Raw genomic sequence first — 16,637 nt, forward strand, 5'->3', positions numbered from 1 at the left:
ACTGTAACGACTGTTCAACAACCAGGAACACTAACGAACCAGCGGTATCGATGACCCGGGCCAACGACCCCACTGAGGTTAAATAGCTGAGTTTCCCTGCCAGTCAGTCAGAACTGAAGAAGTCCTTTGGATGAGGGACGAAACGTCTTCCAGTATCTTCAACCAAGTCCAGTTGCCCTTCATTTTAACCTTCGTTGGATAACTTTGACCTGGATGACTGAGAATCTTCATAGACATTGACTCTGGGGTTTTGTGGGCGTGGGTTGTTATCTTTCACTGTACATTGGATAATCTTGTACTGTCACAGCTTGTATAATACAGTGTAAGTAACATTGAAATAAAAACATAAAGCTTCTCTTTACTAACTCTTTTAAAACTGGGTCACATAAATAAATCATTTATTTTTCTAATGCTAAAGTCAACAAGCTAACAGGCTCACAATGGCAATGCTAACATGCTGGCAGTAATGTTGCCCTAAAATTTTATAATTAAAGTCTTTTTGAAAAACACTTAACACTTAATTTAATGACTTCCGTTTCCCCAGTGTGGGTGTAGTAGAATGGAAATGAATCTGTCAAATCAGTCTTGATCAACATTGCTATTCATTAGTTCCCTTTAATCCTTTTCATTAGTTTATCGTCTTTCTTATCCAAGAATCAGCAGGATGCATCAAACCTTCACACAAACCCTCAGGCACAGGAAAGCTTTATTCTTTTATTTTTCATACATCTGTGTGCACTGTGTAAATCCACAATTTAGTGGCCCTTTGCAGAAACATATAATAGCAATTTCTTTCTTAAACAGAATCTAAACCAGACTAAAACACAGCTTCAGCTCCCCTGCTGGCAACATATGTAAACTAATTATCCAGTCTTAATCTCTACTCTCCAACTATAGAATTGTCTACACATCTGAATCATAATAATCAGAGTAATACATGTAAAGCATGTAAATGATGTAATCAGACCATCACATAACCTGATTCCTCTTGGGAACTGGGAAATTTAGTGCTCTGTGCTTTGATGTACTCTAATTAATTAAAGTTTAGTCAACCTCTGCATGCTGCATCTTAAGCCTTCAAACTCCGCAGACCCTGATGACATTTACTGAGCCGGGCCCTCAGAACAGATTGAACATATTTACATCACAGCTTTCAAAAAACAACTGTGTATCATCAACAACAGCAGTAGATAAGGAACTGCATAGTAATTACTGAAATGAATAAAATAGCAAGGTTTTACAATAAGACCCCACACATTCGAGGTACCAGTACTTTACTTAAGTATTTCCATTGTAGGCAACTTTATACTTTTACTCCACATCTCAGAGGCAGATATTGTACTTTTTACTACTTTTGTTGTGCAGCTTTAGTTACTAATTACTTTTTTCATTCACTGTCCAGAAAGAAAAAAAAATTCTCTAAATTTGGTTAGTTTGAATTTGAATCGTTCTCGCAGGTGATCTTATAGACCATGATGCATTGCAGTAGATTAAACTACCCAACAGGATATAAAGGAGTTAGCTCAACCTTAAACATCTACAGCAGTAAAATGCAACAAACACATTAATGCAGCAGTAGTAAGAAAAATTGAAAATAATAGTAGAGACCATTTTACTGCATAATGTATAGTAAAAGATCTGGATACTTCTTCCACCACCGCACCTTAAGTATGCTTTTACTCTCTAACATGTTTTACAGGACTCTGGTTTATAATATAGCTTTTATCACATATTATGAACAATATAACATCCCCTTTTTTTCCAACCTCCACCATTCTTTCTCCCCCATCACCTCTTCTATTTCTCTGTGCACCAGACTACACCTGGCCTCTCCCCAGCGCTCTGTGTCCGATCTGGATCTACCTGGACGTGTTGTTCTCCACCGCCTCCATCATGCACCTGTGTGCCATCTCTCTGGACCGATACGTTGCCATCCGCAACCCCATAGAGCACAGCCGATTCAACTCCAGAACCAAAGCTATGATGAAGATCGCCGCTGTTTGGACCATATCTATAGGTCAGATACGCATATTTTACAGTTTAATGTATAAAAGATTTGGCTCATTGCATGCATGCTTCTACACACAGAGACAGAGGCAAAGCATAATGGTGTCTCTTCTCTTTAGGTGTTGGCAATACATCAGGACAGCTGAGCTCAACTGATTTAAAGAGACAAACACCAGATTTGAAGTCAATGTGAGACACGATATATAGCTACTTAAGATTCAAGGTAGCTTTGTTTATCATTTTACAACACAGGGTGGTTTAATGAAATGAAGCTTGTAGTTTACTTAACGCTACCCACAAAAACAACATTATATTCAAAAATTATATACACTAAATGGGTGGATAAATAACAAGTCACAGAAATATAACTATTTTACATATTGTGCAGGGCTGAGGATTAATCTAAGAGTCTCGCAGCCTGGGGGAAGAAGCTTCTGTGGAGTCTGGTGGTACGACAGCAGATTCTTTTGTTTCTCTTGCATGACGGCAGCAGGGTGAACAGGCTGTGGCTGGGTGGGTACTGTCCTTTAGCATCCTTTGGGTTCTGCGTAGGCACCTCTCCGTGTCTGGGGATGCAGTCATGGGTGTACAGCGTGAACAGGAGGGGGCTGAGCACACAGCCCTGGGTGCATCCACCAATCCGAACTGTTTGGAGTCTGGTTTGTAAGGAAGTCCAATATAAAGTGGAGTGTGGTACTTAAGACCTTAAGTAGTGCTAAGTTTGCCAATCAGTTTAATTCTAATGCAGGTGTTGTTTTTCTCAAGGTGTGTGTGGGCTGAGTGGAGATGGCATCCTCTGTGGATCTCTTGTTGAAGGGTCAGTTCACCCAAATCACAAAAAGACATATTTTGTCTTTTACCTCATTTGGTATTTAGCCATGCAGATAGTGTTTCTTTCCCCAGTGTTTGAATATATCTGTTTCTACTGTAAGTATTGATTGATGATCGGGACATTGTTTTGGAAAGACATACTTTCATACCATACCATTGAATTTTTAAAATAACTCCATTCATTGTATTGGAGGAGTGGACACTCCCTTTGTAATTTGGCTGAACCGACGCTTTAATATTTTTTGGAAAGTTACCATATCATGATCCATTTATAACTCTATACATAAAAGATGTGGTTAAAATACACTCAGACCTGGTTATTCAGTGTAAAGGTTATTTCAGAAGCTGGATATGTGGTGTTGTATTGGATTTTGTGTTTCTGTTAATTTGTCCATCCCCTATAGGCCCACACAGAGAGTTGCCAGATTGATGACTGTTAAAAAATTTAATGACTTTTTGGTATCCCCTGGCAGTGTCTCCAAAGGTCCTTCCAGCGCACCAACTGACTTACTGAAACACTGGGAACATCATCAGTTTGTTGACGCTCACAGCAACTGCTTATTGGAGCTTATTGTTACAGCTGGAACTGATTTGCATTACAAACTTTTCTAAATCCTGAGACGTGATCGCAGCACTTTTCACATTCATCTTTATGAGCTACAAAGACAATGATAATGCAAATAAATGCATATCATGTCTTGTGATATTATCTATGGAAACCCTTGCACATGCTGTGAATCAGACAGGAGAACAAGATTTATTATGTTGAATAAGAAGTCTCAAACAAGCGCAAACGTGGCTTTACATTTTATTTGAATCTTTTAGGAAATAAAAATGCTGGGGAAGATCCCTGCAGCTCTTTAGGTGCATGTAAAAAATATCAGTCTTATGACATACTGAGTTTTTGTTAATATTTTGTTTATTTAAGTTTTTCTTCTTGAAGCTTCCATAGGAAGAATTAAAGTTATTTTTAAGGCGCAATAAAGAACTGGAGAGAATGAATTTATGTTAATCTATTACAGAAATATAACAAGATTCATCCTCAAATAATAGAAATGTTGAAAAATGTTTTTGGCAAAAGAGTTTCTGTCATGATCCTGTCTGTGTGTCTTGTTTGGAAGTCTGAGTTTAGTTCCATGTCCTTAGTTCACGTTTTGGTATTCATTTCTGGTCCTTGTTTGTATTATTGTGATTTGGTCTGCTCTGTATTCTGTGTCTTAGCTCCTCGTTCTGTGTCTCGGTTTATGTCTTAGTGTTTTGGGTTCTGTCCTGTGTCCAGTATCAGTTATATAGTCTGTTGTGTTTTGGGGTTCACTCATGTCCGTCTCTGTCTTGTCTGTCGTCTAGTGTTCAGTAACCCTTGTCATGTCTGTTACCCCAATGATCCCTCTGCATGTCTGTCTCTGTTTTCCCCTGCTCCCTTTTCTCCCTGCCTGTGCCTCGTTAGCCTCATGTCTTTCACCTGTGTTGCTCCCGCCCTGCTCGTTAGTCCCTGTGTATATATACCTGGTGTTTCTGTCTTGTCCTTGTCGGATCATTGTATGTTGTCACCCTGAGTTGCAGTGTGTGTTTCTTGTGTCATCAGCCTCACTCGTCGTGTCTCCGTGTTTTCCTGCTCGTTTTGGTTTTCTGTTGGACAACCTTGGGGGGTTGTGAGGAGAGAGTAGTGCCCCCCCTCTGAGGAAAGTGCTGAGGGATGTGATGACTTTTAAAACTTTTCTCTCAGCCCTCCCTCTGCCTGCATGACCTCCGACTTCTATTGATGTTGTTTCCTGCCCTTTAAGACCCAGGAGGGCTTCCATTTCTTAACACGTACAACCATACACATAAACGCACTTGCACACGCACACACACATTCTGACTGTCCGATTAGCCCTATCATTATACTAATGTCCTCTGTACAGTAAGTGCAGCTCGTCATTACAGTAGTACATAAACCCCCTTTGGGAGATTGTTATCGCAATCCAAATGTTCTTCCAGAAGAAATGCGGATGCTATAATTACGTTATGAATTTAATCTTAATTCGTATGTGGGATTTAATGCAAGCTAACTCGCTGACGTAAGAGTTACATTAGGGAAATATTTAGATTGTTGCTGATAGTAACAGCAACTCTTACATTTCTCTGTTGAAAAGGTACATGTTGGGCAAGGGATTGGATATACGTATAGTATAATTATTGGAACAACTCTTTAGGCCATTAAAAAGTGACTGACTTTGAATTAAAATAACTGCTTCTTTAATCAAGGAAACAAAAGTCCAGTATAATTTATGTTGGTTGAGAGAAACATTGCCAAAAGTCCAGTCATATCCCATATTAAACTTAATTTAAATTAAGCTATATATCAAATTAGCCAGCTGACCTCTTGGGTTGAGATGCTTGACAAACACAAAAAGTCAGTTTTCATACTAAAAAAACTGCTAATTGACCTTTTTGTTTCACAGTGGAAATAGAGGAGCTGCTCACACCTGCAAAACATTAAAACAAATTATTTTATTTTGGTGAGAAAGCAAGATCTTGGACCGCTGAGTGACCTCCAGTTAGTTCAAAATGATAAAGTATATGTATTGATTTCTTGGATGCTAACCGCAAAAACAGTGTGGTACGGAAATTAATATTACAAACTGCGGGTGACTAGTATGTAGTTTTACATCCAAGACTGAGAAAATAGTGGATCAGAAATCTGATCATTCAAATCATTGAGCTGCCAACCTTTACTGACACAATTACTCCCACAGCTCTATCAAATGGGTTCAGGAATGCCTTCATCGTACCCCTTCAGTAGATGGGATGGCCCACACACTGCTTCTCCGATGTTTTGGGGTCGAGATTATCTCATCAGCATGTAGCTTTGATCACTGGTGTCCTCCTGCATTTTTTTGTATAAGCATAGCTTTACTGATACTACTTCGAATGGTCTGTTAGAATTACAAAGGCCATTGCAATTTCATTTTCCCCCCCATCTTTGAACAAAACACAATAGCTGCACGTTTGAGCAAATGTCCATTACCTTTAGCTATTTTGACTTTTTTGCTTTTCAAATAATTGCAAAACTTGGTGTTAAGCTATTACCGCACTACGCCAAGCTACTCCACAACCTTTCCACAAAAAACTAATTATAACACAAATGTGTAGGTACACTTTTGTGGGGTTTGCTGAAACATCCACCCTTAAACAATGAGTGAACCATCGTCAGAAAGCTGGACTCACCAACAGTTAGATATTTTCCTCTGAAGTGGATTTGTTGTGAAGTTCTTTTGCTGTGACGGATTACTTCTTGTAAGCAGCATGGAATGGATTGATACCTCAATATAGCAGGTAGAGTCTTAATTTACTTGCTTCACTTTCTTTGTACTTGTTCGCTACCGGCTGTCTTAAAATCATTAGAAATCCCTGCTTTCCTGTAGGCGTTTCCTTAACCCCTCAAGTGGTTCTTCACCACAACATTCTGCCATGACCGAAGTCTGAGAGGGCTTACAGCAATCAATGCTAAAGGATTAGCAAGAAAACATCCAACCGAAGATGTACCAGGAAGAGATTTTCTGCCTCTTTTTACCTTTTCAGTGTCTTGTTGAGTGTTGCTTCCCTCCCATTTCCTCTTCAGACCACTTAGAACTGATGCATCTTCTCTCAGCTAAACTGAAGTACCAATCTAGATGCAACAGTTTCCTCTTTTGTGACAAATTTGAAATGTAGAGCGGTAGTCATGCACGAATTACCATATATTGTACTTGTCAGAGGAGTCTTTGGGGGCAAGTCAAGTTTTAAGGGGATGTTCGTGTTTCTTTTAAAAATGTGCAGTTGAATCAGGTGCTTCTCTGATCAAGGACGAAAAATACTAAAGCAAATCTTGATCAGAGTCAAATCTCAAGTAAGGCAAGTCCACGTCAGATATCTTCCTTTGTATAATTAGTGGTATAGTTCTACTTGTCAGTGGCTGAATTAACTACTGGCAGGCCCATCTAGGGCTAAAGCTGACAGCAAGGCCCGCAGAGAACAGTCAGCAAGCGCCACCCTGTTTACTCAGGCAATGGCTCAGTGGAGTCGCTGCTGGAAATAATCAAAATTTTTTCACAAATGTATTCACACCTCCACTTCATGACATCAGTGGTTTTCAGGGTACGAAGCCAATGAGGTGGATCATTGTTTCCCATCAGATTCACCTGGCTCGTCTGAACTAGGAAAACAGCAGATGGGTGTAATTATTTGCTCTCTTTGTGGTTTGCATTTTAAAACTTACAATTACTCTCTCCAATCTGAAGCATATCATCATGCCCTGCAGACATCTTTATTAGCTCAAGAACATTGAAAGAATAACACAAACGTTCTCTTAGTAAGTAAATAACAGTGAAATTAAATGAAGGATTAAAACCCACTCTTGTTCTATTCAGTAGACAAAGGTGTTTGGCTGCAAAAGACTTATTTGGTCTGGTCTGACCAGATGCTTATGTTGGCTAATGTTAGCCAATGTTAGCAAACTTTCTGTAACTGACATAAATGTTTTATCATTTTCTCATAATTGTTACATGGCCACAGTGGCCGCTGTACAACATTAACATAGCTTTAATAAAAATACATATAATGTGAATTGGAAGACAAGTAAGTTAGAGGTGCCAGGCATTGGATACATTTCCTGACAAATAAGTGCTGAAAAATAAGTGAAACTTTCAAAGCGCTTGCGTTTGAGCAGCCAAGGGACAGTATGAAAATGATTGGAGTGGGAAGGGAGGTTAAAACTTATATATTAGACCCTCTGCAGCAGTATTAATATTTTATGTTGACCATAACCTTGCAACAAATTCTCCCTAAAGGGTAACTTTGGTATTTTGAGCATGGACCCTATTTTCCCATGTTGGCAGCAGCAATGTGTGGGCAACTGCACCACGTCAAAGTATGTCCACTAAAGTACTTGTTTTTGCCACTGACAGGTGTGACGAGTGTCTGAAAATATTATTATGAAAATGATTCCTACAGAGACGGACCTTTTTTAAAAAAAAAAAAAAATAAGAGTAAGGTCCTTTTGTTTAACCAGAAACAGTCCCTATACCGCTCTCATCAAAGCCACCAGACTCCATTGATAAAAACTGTAATTTTACCTCTCTGATCTATCGCTGCCTTGATTAGATAGTTTGTGTTATTGTGTGACTTTGGTGTTTTTAACCCTTTAAAACACAAAAGTCACACAATAACACAAACAAACCAACCGACCGAGGCAGCAGTTAGACCAGCAACTCCCATGTTCTAACTGGTAGAATTACTGTTTTCACTAATGAAGTGTTCATGAAGATCAAATAAAGTGACTATTTTTTAATTTTGTTTATCATGCAAAAGCAAGTAAAAAAATAAAAAGACCCAAAATAGTCAGACGACCCTCCACTCAGAAAAACAATCCCCCTTTTCTTACCTCCCCTCCTCTGTAATATACATTTAAAGCAACTATCTCCTCTCAAGATCACATGTACAGTGGAAAGCAAGAACAGAGTCTAGCATTTGATACATGTCACTGTGAAAATATATAGTCTTAAAACAAAACAAAGTAAAGTACTTTTTTCTACAAAACTGTTGTGCTGTGAAAGATTAATTCTCAAAGCAGTACTAACAGATCAAGTCGGCTAACATCTCCAAATCATCCCCTCTTCTTCTGCAGTCCTTCACAACCGGCTGCTTTTGAATTCTAAGAAATCCCCTTTTTTCCTCTTGGCATTTCCTTGACCCCTCTGAAGGTTTTGCACCGTTACATCCTGCTGTGATTGAGGTCTGAGAGGGCTTACAGCGATCAATGCTGAAGGATTAGCAAGAAAGCATCCAACCCTTGAAGCCATTAATAACGCACTCTGTTTGACTTCACCCAATGGGTTGTTTACATCTGGACTTGTAGGTTCAGCACGACTGCAGCTTATATAACAGGACATTAAATAACATTTTGTACTATATTATATTACAATTATAATATTATAAAAATTGTATAGTCTCTGATTTTGTTGTTCCTATCTCTAAATTGAATTGGAATTTAGCTTTGAAGTAGCTTATCTTGTATGTATATACTTATTGTATGCATTGCATTTGCATCAGATGATATTGTATCTCATAAGATAACAATTAAACAAAAGTAAAACAACAAGCAATAGTATAAAAGCAAATCAAAAAAAAGTACAGCATAAATAAAAACAACTGATTCAGAAAATGCAGTAAAATAAGGAAAACCTTAAATCAGTGAAGAAAAAAAAAATCTTTCTCACTAATCAAACTGGTCATATAATCTTCAAACAGGTTTCCTACATTATGTTATAAGAATACTCTACCACACATGCTTCTTTGTCTCTTTCACACAAAGGCTCTGCGACAACAGGCTTATCATGGCCACGGATTAGCTACCAAGACAGCTCATTGCTGAAAAACCTCAAGAGAGTCCTGTGGAGGAGGATAAAATGGGACGTGACCCCTTCTGAAAAAAATTAAATGTACGAGATATTTAGTTGACATAATAGGAACTGCACCCACACACATAAATTCAGGGATTCTGAAGACACAAATGGAGGTCAGCTTGGGTCACTTGACAATCATAGAAACAGATAAGAATGCATTATTGTATATTTGAGCGTTTGTGTGTGTTTATTCCTGACATCTGGGTTGATTCTTGCAATAAATGTCATTTCTAACAGTTCAAAACAGCCAGCTTCCTTGGAAATGAACAGTTTCCACCTCAAAGTAAACAACCTCTAAGATAAGAAGATAAGATAAGAAAAACTTTATTGTCTGTCACAAGTGACAGAAATTTGTCTTTGACAAGACAGGCTCAAAAGACATAAAAAACATATATAAAATATAGATACACTGAAGACAACTTAGCCACATTATTTGTACAGACGTGCAGAATACCAAAATGTGATATGTTCTATATGTGATTGTTCAATATAGTAATGGCTGTGGGAATTAAGGATTTTTTATATATGTTTTTCCTTGCAAGTAGGACTCTGTAGCGTCGACCTGATAGACATTAACTGGAAGGATTGGTTAAGTGGGTGGGTGGGATCCTGTGTGATTGTAGTGGCTTTCCTCAATACTGACCGAGTTCTGTTAAGGGAGTTTGAGGGGAGCCTGTTACCTTACTAGCTTGATTTATTATTCGTGCAAGTTTGATTTTATGCTTAACAGTAAGGGCATTATACCAGGCTGTAATATTAAAAGTGAGTATGGATTCAATGAGTGACTTGCTCACACTAAAATCTCTAAGTGTCCTCAGCAGGTGTAAACGCTGCTGGGCTTTCTTATACACAGTTTCTGCATGCTGTGAAAAAGATATTTAAAAACTGGTTTATTATATTTAACTACTGGTTTTTACTCTCATTAACTTCTTATCTCACAATTTGAAAGCTAATCTACATGTAAAGTGATCCCTCCTTCACATTCACACACACATACATCACAGCTTGGATGCAGAATCTTCTATAAACATCTATTAAGTGTGTTTTGATTATTAATATTAAGCTGGCTGTCTCAACCAGAGAAAGCACTGATGGATATGCATTCGATTTTGGAGCGATTACAGCTTTTTTTTGTGGCACATTATATGTTTCAATCATGATGTCTCTAACTGTTTATTTTGCCTATCATATTTCTTTTCTATTTCCAAGTTTCCCTCTATTACTTTTCTACCAGCAACGAAGCACGAGCACGGAAAGTCATTTCCTCTATTCCCCAACACAGTAGTTGATGCCTCACACTGCATTTGCTGGTGTCTGCTCTTGGGTTCACAGCGGTGTGTGGCGCACTTTTTTGTAGAGCTGCTCATACCCTGATGGTTTTGCAGATCTTCCTCTGCTGGTGCAGTAATCTTCCTCCAGCAGCACGGCCCCTCACGCGAGACACGCTGCGATCTGCCACAGAGCGAGTGTGTCTACTTACCACATCATTGTGTCCGTCATGCAACTCGGCGGGTTTGCAGCGTAAGCGCTTAGCTGTGGCTTCAGTAGATAACTGTTATCCCCTAAGTGAAATCTGCTGCATTCTTAGTTTAAGTACAAACCTGTGTGTGGCTGCCTAAAGTAGCCAACAAAGTAGCCAGATGTTACCCATCATGCACCTTGCAGGGTTATCCACCTAAATATATTTTCTCACTTACCACCAGTGGCATCCAGCCATGCAAGTTGTTTTTGTGAATTCTGCCTTTGCTCCAGAACATTTGCAGTGAATGCAAGTTTGTGGTGTTCACAATGTTAACAAACTACTACCAAAGAAAGAGTCCCAGTGAAAACTGTTGACAATGAGATCTGTTCATCATTCAGATGTACTGGGACACAACTTATGGAAAGAGATATGACTGCAGAGTTCTTTCAGTGTAATTCCTCACTGCTGGCGCCACATTCTCTAAACCCAGTTCACTAAAACCTGAATTTTCTGCATGAGTTGATGCTACTTCTTTTTGCAATTTGGGGCGAACCAGCACTTTTAAAGTCTCCTCTATGCGCTGTTTGAGTCATGACTCAACCCAAATCACCAGACAGTCTCATTTGTCAGAACCATTTAGGCATTCATAGAGGTAAAATGTTTACAATGAATGCAAACAAATACATCTTCCCAGGCAGGGTGTGTGCAGTCCATTGCAACGGCCACATTAAGGGAACTGCCACTGCTCCAAATTGCGTTTTTATGTCTGCCTGGTCACCAGCTGTGCAAGGCAGAATGATGTATCTTACACTTAAATTAATTATACCAGCCCACACTGTGCGCATGACACAGCTCACAGAGGGCCGAGATGTCTCGTTGCCAGGCGTTTGAGAGCTATGAAAACCCAGAGTCGCTTTTCTCCTCGGTGTCTGCCGTTCTGAAACAGAGGCCAGGTCAGCGAAACACTTTCAACAGAAAAGCTCTTTGAAATCAGAAGCGGCACATTAGTCAGTGTTATTATCATCAGTTCAGCCTCAAAAGGCTTGCTCTCACCTCAGTCTTATCAGTCAATCCTCTAACAGCACCAAAGCAACTATTATAACATTATGAACATCCATTACACACTGATGGGCTCTATATATATATATATATATATATATATATATATATATATATAGACTCTAACTCTAATAGCATTTCGATTCATGGCAGGTGTAGCTCTCATTTCCTGTCTAACGTGTGTTATTCCACTGCTAAATTACTCTCATGATAATAAAAAAGATTGGTGGATAATGAAGTCACGTGATGTTTAAAAACCACCAAATGTGTTTGGGGTTGGTCATTAGGAAATGATTTACCATTTTCCAGCCATTATTCACAGACTATTACACTTACATGACTACTGCGTATAGTTATAGTAAGTAATTTAACCGTAAAATTAAGTAGAAAACAGGTGGGTTTTTCTTCCATGATTCATGGTTATTAAATCACTGGATATAACACCAAACACCTTTAATTTGGAGAAACTATTACCTTGATATAATCTGATCATTTTTAGCTGATTACCATATTGTTACCTCATTGTTGTAATGCCATTACTGATATGTTTTACTCCATATATATCTGGATATTTAATAATAATAAAAATGAAAGACATGGATTCCTTTTACTCTCTCTTTAGGTGTGTCGATGCCTATCCCAGTTATAGGCCTCCACAACAAGGACAAGGTCTTCGTCAACGACAGCTGTGTCCTCAACGAGGAACGCTTCGTGCTCATTGGCTCCTTCGTGGCCTTCTTCATCCCGCTGGTCATCATGGTGGTGACATACTGCCTCACCATACAGGTAGTGGTGTCTGTGTGTGCCTTCCAAACACTGTACGTCCTCGCTTTACTTTTCTTTTTCTTTTCTGCACTCACAATCCTCCCTACTTCTTCTTCTTCTTCTTCTTCTTTCTCTTCATTCTCTGTACTCCCTCTCCATGCAGGTGCTCCAGAGGCAGGCCACTGTCTTCCTGTACGAGGCAAAGACTTCCTCCAAGCAGCCTTTGCACACACCAGCAATGACAAATACATTGCAACTTCCTCAGATCACACTTGCCCCTTCAGACTCACAAGGTACAAACCGATCAGGCTTTTAGCAGCTGAGATCTGGTTTATTTACACCCATACAAGTACATGTAATCAATGAATTAATAGGAAATATGTGAACCATAAACCATCGGCAATGCCCATATTTTATTATTGTGAAATTAAGGGTGAAAACAACTGTTGATGGTAGTTTTTATAACCCTTCTGATGTGCCTTATGTTGGTATTTTATCTTGTTTTCCCTTTCTGGAGATTTTAGTCACTTCACAAGAGCACAAAACAGACTGATTGCTTTGCTGTTTGTGTTTGCGACTCTTTAGTTGAGTAAATCCTGCTGTGTTGTTATTTTTCTGGGTCCAGGTCACATTTGGTTTTGGTATGAAATGAAGACTATAACACTTGAATAAAAAGACTGAATAAAAGAATGTAAATGCAAAAGGCAATATAAGGTGCTAATTTAGCTAAAACATTGTGCCTTCTCCTAATCATAGCTTAGCAACCTTCAGGCTACGAGCTTTGAATTTCTCCACATATTGAACTTCCTGTGCCAAAATTAAAGGAACGGATTACAGTGATTTCATCTGCTCTAATGTAAGCTTCAACCGTTAGCATATCCAGCTAACTAGCTTACTACCCTACAATACCCTTGGAAGAGCATTTCTTCACTGTAAGGCTAACTAGGTTATATTAGTTTGTGGGGTTAGGTTAAGTAAAGATTTTTTTTTTTAAAAACCTGTTCAGAAGTAGCATACTTCCCCCATGTGGAAACCAGTCCTGAATGCTACAAACAAGCAGGCTAATGTTAGAAGTTCTGCTCTTTTTTAGATTTGGGTAAGTTTACACTCCAACAACCACATGCCAACATTACCAAGATCCCATTACATTTGCCAGAAACATTGGTTAGTTCTCATCCAGAAGCATTTTCTCTTGTATCGTTAAAAGTGAAAACACACAGTTTGAAAGTATGAACCAGTATGTGAGCTACCTTAAGCAGCCAAACAGCACAGGGTTACGTCAGAACAAAATAACCGTCTGATGTTACATTTTTCCCTGTCATATTCATAATAGGACTACTGTAACTCTACACCATAACACAAGAAAAATGCTTCTGTTTTTTCCATGTATTTTACATAGACCTACTGACACTTTGAATGGGATATTTAGCTTTAGCCTTTTAGCACAACACCATGTATGTAACCATCCGAGGCATATTTAATACCCCTATTACATAACTAAAAGCAGAAAATATATCACCTAATCCACCAGCAGTATATTATTGTTGTGGTGCTTAGTTATCTGTCCGATCAGCTTGGGCAGCACGTAGACGGCTGGTTCCTGAATGCAAGTCGAGCCCTAGCTTTTCCAGTGAAGATGAAATTGCTTGATGTGGCTTTACCTGTTTTCCACCTTATCCTCTGGCATTCGAAACAGCAAAAAGTGTGAATCAAACATTCCCATCATGTTTAACCTTTTCATATGGCCTCTTACAAAATGTCAGCAGCCTTGTTAATATACAAAAATATACTGAATGATTTCACTGGTTGTTGCCCGGGGTTAAATCTGCAGCAGTTTTCTTGTTAACTAAGTTGGAAGGAGTCATGGTGATAACAGACAAATCCCATCCTTCAGTGTTCCGCCTTACAGCTGACAAATTTTTGACAAAAGCAAATGTGTGCGTGTTTTTTTTACTGTGGAGTTGCATTTCTTTAACCTTAAACCTTTTTTGCTTATAAAGATCCTTGATGTTCCTTTTGCCCCTCCCGCAGAGTTAAAGCCCCCGCCTCCTCAGAGCAGACGAAACACCTTGAGCTGTCTGAAAGGAGCAGAGCCCAGCATACTGCTCAGCGTCAAGACGCCAGACAGCATAAGTATCATTCCCAGCTCTGAGGTGGCGTCTCAGCTCAGCTCGCCAGCTGCGGGGCAAACGCGGAGCGACACATCGGGTTGCCATGGCCGACGGGGGATGATGCAGGCCATAAAAAATGAGAGGCGGGCCTCCAAGGTGAGAATATAGAGTGGGGTGAGTGTTATTCAGGTGCACTTGTTTCAGGGCACCCAGATACATAATGTAACAGCTGGGAGATGAACAAATAAATACGCTGAGAGGTAACTATTGCTGCCAACTAGGCTTGGGCCGATAGACGATACCATCGTCCATCGGCAATGGCTGACAAACATCACGACGTTGAGCAGGCATTATGATTATAAAACCCCGCCCCACTCGCAATAAAATAAATCAAAATTTTTCACATTATACTGTCATGTGAAAGCAGGTTTTAATCACCACAAACATTATTATTATAAATTTTAAATATGCTTTGCATCTTCCTCGGAATTCTCTTCTCCACACACTCAGACACACAAGACGCGTACACCTCAGGTAAACACACCGGCTTGTTATCACGGCAGCAGGTGAGCCGCTTGTTGGCTGTAATGACACAGCCTATCAAACAACCGAAACCAACATCTGCACCCTGTGTGTTCAGTGCTGCTTTACCTGGTTCCTGCTTGTAAAATATTCACCGCGACTTGTAACGTCATAGGCTACCAAGTTTTTAACCGAGTCAAGTCTGTGCGAGTGAACACATGCATATAAGACGACGGTGGTTTAACATCTCACCTTGTTGCAGTGAGTGGTGTGGTCAGTACATTGTGAGGGTGCAATAAAGCACACTGCTGACCACACTCAACCACACCCATTGGGTTGAGCACAATACAGTTTAAACCAGAGAGGGCAGGGAAACACTACTTTTCAAATGTTAAGTTTGGCATCTGTGTTTAAATGAAAAAAAGGTTTTGTACAAAAAGATATTTATGTAAAGGTACTGAAAATCGTTTTGGTATCGGTATCATCTGTGTTATAGTAGTGTTGTAGTACTCAAGATCGGTGTTTGTCTCAAGACCGCTTTTTGAAGGTTTCATCTCATCTCGGAATCGACCACATTTCTACTCAGTCTTGTCTCGGTCTCGGTCTCGAAAATAGAAGATTCGGGATTTTATTTCAAGATCAGTCAAGACCACAACTGTGGGAATATCAATAAATTGCCTGTCCGTTGTTCGATTTATTTGTTGACATCCTAACTTTGATTGGATGTTAACCTTACTGCTTCAAATGCAGCCCATAATGTGACTCACTCCTAATTTAAATTAGCAAACAAACAAACAGAGTCAAACAGACATACCTAATGCTTGCACAAACATGGAAAAGGGGTGTTGAATAAAGATTGTTAAGTTGATTTCAGCTCTTATGTGGGTGTTTTTATGAGAATGAGGTCAATTTGAGAAGTGCCTATGATCATGTTCCACATTTTGTTGTGTGTCATGTAGTGTTGGGCACTGGCCTTGGTCTTGACTTGGTCTCGCCCTCCATCTGTCTTTGTCTTGACGTGGTCTCACCCCTTAAAGTCTTGGTCTTGTCTCAGTCTCGTTAAACTCTGGTCTTGGTAATGACTAGGTCTCAGTTTGGGTGGTTTTGACTACAAGACTATGTCATAGTATTGGTATCAAAACATTTCAAACTTTACTCAGACTTTCTTAGAGGAGGTGCAAAGATGAGCAAAATCTTTATTAAAATGCTTTATTAATCCAAGAAACAGACTGGATGGTGTGTAGTGAGTTACAATAGTCAAGGCTTGGATATAAGCACGGACAAGTTTTCCAGATCTGTGGCTGAAATAAAAGATTTTAACCATGGCTATATTTCTCAAATGACTTGATATGGTTAGCATGTAAGCATGTAAACAGTTGCCTATTAACACATCAAGCAGACAGGAGCAACATTAGCTTAACATTTGTGTTTCTAGTCACTTGATGAATTTGGGTC

At 39.3% G+C, this 16,637-nt stretch overlaps 1 protein-coding gene across 3 annotated transcripts in view; it reads left to right on the forward strand.

Moving 5' to 3' along the window:
• The window catches only part of htr2cl1 (5-hydroxytryptamine (serotonin) receptor 2C, G protein-coupled-like 1), a 175,004-nt gene that overhangs the window by 151,739 nt on the left and 6,628 nt on the right, over positions 1 to 16,637 (forward strand). For all 3 annotated transcript variants that reach the window (XM_046064794.1, XM_046064795.1, XM_046064796.1), the window contains 4 exons: positions 1,817 to 2,017; positions 12,407 to 12,570; positions 12,713 to 12,842; positions 14,581 to 14,816. In XM_046064794.1, coding sequence (XP_045920750.1) covers positions 1,817 to 2,017; positions 12,407 to 12,570; positions 12,713 to 12,842; positions 14,581 to 14,816 — 731 coding nt within the window. The remainder of the gene's footprint in view (positions 1 to 1,816; positions 2,018 to 12,406; positions 12,571 to 12,712; positions 12,843 to 14,580; positions 14,817 to 16,637) is intronic.

The sequence above is a fragment of the Micropterus dolomieu genome, linkage group LG12 (genome assembly GCF_021292245.1).
Source record: "Micropterus dolomieu isolate WLL.071019.BEF.003 ecotype Adirondacks linkage group LG12, ASM2129224v1, whole genome shotgun sequence".
NCBI lineage: Eukaryota > Metazoa > Chordata > Actinopteri > Centrarchiformes > Centrarchidae > Micropterus > Micropterus dolomieu.